Consider the following 4,694-nt stretch of genomic DNA (forward strand, 5'->3'; position numbering starts at 1 on the left):
GGTCTAATAGATTTTAGATTTTACAAAGCCCCCCCCCCCCTTCCCCCCTTACACCTTGAAACAGTGAAACACTCAGATCAAGCCGGAGGAAGCCGGATGTGGAAAATGGAAAAAAAAAGAAAAAAAAAAAAGTTTCAACCGGGAATTCCCGATTTTTACCTTGGAAGGGATTTAACTCCTCCAACGCGTCTTGAGTAACTCTGGACTTCTTGTGTGTTATGTCCCATTACAAATGGCCGCCTTCACCAGTTTCCGATAGGAATATAAACAAAAGTGTTTTCCATAGTGACTATTTGAGGGTAATTCGAATTTTTTTACACTTAGTTTTATTTCTGTACCTTTCTTGGATACCTAGTCATCATGGACTTCGTGTCCAACCTTACTGCAACTCCGGTACAGAAGCGGTTGGAAACTTTCTACCGTTCACCACTGCCAAATGATCTTCAGTTGTCGCTGTCAAATTCACCGCTGAAATTAGCCGAAGCAGGGTTTATGAGACCACAAGAGCCTACATCTGATGAAGTTACGTGTTCGTACTGTGGAGCAGAGTACATGGGATGGTGTGGGGAGTCCCCACAAGCCGTTCATCGGGTCCTAAATCCAAAGTGCCCATACATGAACACCCCTCCTTCTTCAACTTCAACCTCCCCATTGATTGAGAGCGATCCTGACAACCACAGATCAAGAATAGAAAGTCTTAGACGGCAGCTTTTTCCAGACTCCCGTAGATCGTCCTCCAACATTTTAGCTGATATTCAACATCCATTCAAACCGAAACATGGAGACTATTTGATGCTTTTTGAGAGTCACAGATTACTTACTTACAATGATCCAGGTTCGGAAAATGCAGCAGTGTACGCAAAAGATGGATTCATCTTCAAAATTGATTCTGGGAAAGTGGTGTGCGTTTATTGTGACTTGGAGCTTGATTTTATCATTAGAGACAGTCCTAGTCTCCGATCTGTACATGGAGAAAAATCTCTCAGTTGTCCGTTCGTCAAACTGTATGATGTCGGAAATGTTTCTCATGAACTGGAACGAAAGATTCGGGATAAAATTAGGTCACGGTACCTAAACGATGATTCACAGAGTTCTGAGGCTAGCAGTGTTCATTATTCTATCAAACATCCAGAGTTTGAGGATGTGGAAGTAAGAGAAGGCACTTACAATAATTGGCTGAAGTACCTTGCACGATCTCTTACTCCTGCTAAAATGGCGGAATGTGGATTTTATTACACAGGTAAGTTGACATTAATTTTTTCAGAATTTCCCTTTTCCTTGAGAAATTTAGTCTGTGTGTACTGGTCCAACTGCTTTTTTAAATCCTTTATTTTATAAAAGTTGCATCTATTACATCATGTAGCCTACACATTTTTTTTTTCGACAGCAGAGACCAGTTTTTAAAAAAAATTTATTTTGTCTGCTTTGTTTTGTGTGTGTGTGTGTAAGTTCCACTGTACACAAAAATGTGTCACGACCCAGTGGAATCTGGCGCTCATGAATTTATCAGCTTTTTTCATCTTGTCTTGCTTTTGGCAACAAGAAATACCCATCTCTCCGGAATGAAAATCAAGATACATTTAATGTAAAATTTTGACTGAAGAAGGTGGGGGTTGCCTGCGTGTATTTTTTCATGTATCATGAGGAGATAATTTAAATTAACGAAAAACGGCCACCAAGTTAAGGTGACTTTCAAAGCTTGTTGTGTCCTTGGAAACTGGAAATTTATATTTTTCGTGTCTCTAAAATTAATGTTTTTCAACAACATTCACACAGAAATTAGATGTTGAGCCAATTAGAAAATTTTGAAAAAATTGCTCCAAGCTCAGAAAAATACCAGTTTGTATTATTTTATTGTTTTGACATGCACTTGATTTCACCACGATGCCCGACAAAAATGTTAGATCAAATTATCTTAAAATAAAAAGTTTTAAAATTCCACACTATTACCACTACCACCACCAACACTACTTCTTGCTCTACCATTCTTGTTATAAATTTTAAAAAGCTATGATCTAGTTTCCCGAGAAGTTAAAAAATTTAGTTTTTAACACTTTAAAAAGTTGTCTCTCGTCTCAGCTTCGCTCCGTAAAAAAAACACCTTTTTGTCTCTCTATATTCGGATTTATTTGTGATGTTCTCAAAATTTTTTTAATGAGCTTTTAAAGAATTTGAATTGTCAAGTGAACCTTTTGTACACAGTAGTAATATCCAGTAGAAATTCAAAAATAATGTATATTATAATGAATGGCTCCGGGTGTTTTAAAATGGTTTGAGAAAGAATTCTCAATCTAGGGACCAGAAAGCTATTTTTTATAAAGTAATGTTGTGCTTCTGTCCTCTTGAAATTAAAAGCTTTGTGAAGTTTCAGAAGATTTTGTGAGATTTGAAAGTGGTTACACTCATTTTATCTTAATGAAAAGGTTCAATCAAATCCAATTTATTTTTGTAACAAAATCTTTAGGGTGTTGCTCTTAGTGTGTTGAGTAAAAAAAAAATTTCCAACAGTTTCAGTTATTTATTTCCTGGAAATACCTAAAATTATTCTAACAGTCAGGTCTCAGTTTGTAAAAAAGTAACCAGTACGTAGTAAAAGTACGTTGACAATGTTTTTAAGAGATTTTCATCATCAAGGGAGAGTGAAAAAGTTACTTTTTGAAAGTTCGGCGAGTCTCAAAAAAATGCACGACACCAGGGATGCCGTTTTTCCTGAATGAATAAAAGTCAACCTGGGGGCTTTTTTGTGTTTTTAGTAGTTTCAACTAAAATTCAAAATGTGCAGCGTTTTGATATTTTAAAAATGACGTACAAAGTAAAGCTGTTTACAGTGGAAAACACACACTGTTGGAGAATGCTGTGCGCTTGAAGTTTTTTTGTTTATTTTTCATTTCCAAAAAAGTTTTCATTTTAATTCTATTCCGTGTTCTTTGTTAGTTTAAGTGTTGTTTTGTTTGCCAGCAACTTCTTTGTAATTTTTAGTTATTTAAATTCTCAAAATCCCAGTGGCATCACTGACGCACAAATGTTAGTTTTTCACCCCCACATGTTTTTTCATTTGTGAAGCAGAGCCACCTTCTCTTTCGCAGCCAATGTCTATTTTATAAGTAAACCTGTTTTGATTGAGCCAAATTAACAAAGTCCATGCCTTAGGTGAAGTGCATTGAGATTTTCTTTAAAACTTGAAATCATGTTTTTACTTTTTTGTTCTTGTTTAAAAATCAACAAGTAGGATATACTACACAACTCTGTAATATATGAATATTTAACTACTCTAAAAGTGTAAGGTTTGAACTTCACTTTATCATTAGAATGATAAAGAGTTTTTAAAAAAGCAATTTTCAGTCCGGTCAGTAAAACCAACCAGTATTGTAAAGATTGTGTATAAAGTATTTTGGTAATCTATGGTTAATTCTCCAACTTGCCAGATAATGTTTTTGTTCATTAACAGCTGTATAAAACTGATCATGTATTTAAATTTATTATCCTGCCTATATAATATAATATATTTACCACAAAATGTAGATCAAGAAAATGTGAGGTTTTCCTTGAAATAAAAATTATTATTCTTCCCGACCCACCCTCTTGAAAACTACCAGTTTGAGTATGTATACCTCTCCAACTGTCTATGTTTTTAAAGATAATTTATACACAGTATTTGGAAAGTGGTAAAGCATTTTTAGGAGTGAGATGATGTAGTTTGTTTTTTAGGCATTTTGATGAAAGAGGAAAAACAGTGAGATTAGAGGAGGAGGAAGAAGATACAATTAAGAGAGAAAAGAATGAAAGAGTTCAGGGAAGGTAAAACTGGACAGCGTGTGAGTGAAATCGAACATTTAAAAATGATAAATTGTTTCTTTTCTGTTTAGAAATAAAGATAATTTAATTTTTGTCTAGAGCAAAAGCTGTCTTGACCCTTCCTTCCACTTGATATAATGTCATTATCACCATGTCAATTGTTGGCCTTAAAACTGTGCTGTCTAGTGCTAGTCCCAAAAATGTAGTTTTTTTTGGCATAAATCTAGAGGATGGACTTTTAAGTAGCAAACAAAGTGTCTGTACTTCAGGAAAACGAAGTCTGTTCTTGGGACATTCGAGCCTTATATATATATAAAGACCTTGGGTTTTGTTTTGTTTTGGGTTTGTTTGGTTGGTTGGTTGGTTGTTTTGTTTTTGTTTTTTTGTTGGGTTTTTTTTTTGGGGGGGGGGGGGTAACATTAAATCATATAATAAAAACCATTGGACCGATCTACTACTCTTCTCTTACTCGTGCTTTCGTGATATTTTGTGGTCATGAAACACAACTGAAATCTCAGTCGGGGTTTTATTGATTAGTTCCCTTCCCTTACATTGCTCCAACTGACTGCAACTTGTTCACTGATCCTCTAATAATATTTAGTTATAGGCCCAGATATACATTGTTGGTTTCACTACACCTGCCTCGCAGCTGCGAACACAAGCAGCCTGACTGAAGAGATATTTGTTTATTTATGTACTGTATTTGTATCTGTCGCTGATGACTTCGAATTAACTATGAAGTAGGCCTACATTTCAATACTGAGAAACCCATTTTAAAGTGAACGCTCATGAGGCAGTACATCGTTTTTATTAGTTCAGAAGTAGGACCTGAAGAGATTTGTTTATTTATTTTCGTGGGCTACATAAAAATATAATATATATACATCATGTATATATAT

The 4,694-nt window shown here is 35.0% G+C and overlaps 1 protein-coding gene across 1 annotated transcript in view; it reads left to right on the forward strand.

The window, feature by feature from the left end:
- Positions 1–360: 360 nt before the first annotated feature.
- LOC101853076 (baculoviral IAP repeat-containing protein 3-like) overlaps positions 361–4,694 on the forward strand; it is a 21,048-nt gene continuing 16,714 nt past the window's right edge. The window contains exon 1 of the mRNA XM_005095343.1: positions 361–1,240. Coding sequence (XP_005095400.1) covers positions 361–1,240 — 880 coding nt within the window. The remainder of the gene's footprint in view (positions 1,241–4,694) is intronic.

The sequence above is a fragment of the Aplysia californica genome, unplaced genomic scaffold (assembly GCF_000002075.1).
Source record: "Aplysia californica isolate F4 #8 unplaced genomic scaffold, AplCal3.0 scaffold00101, whole genome shotgun sequence".
Taxonomy (NCBI): Eukaryota; Metazoa; Mollusca; class Gastropoda; order Aplysiida; family Aplysiidae; genus Aplysia; species Aplysia californica.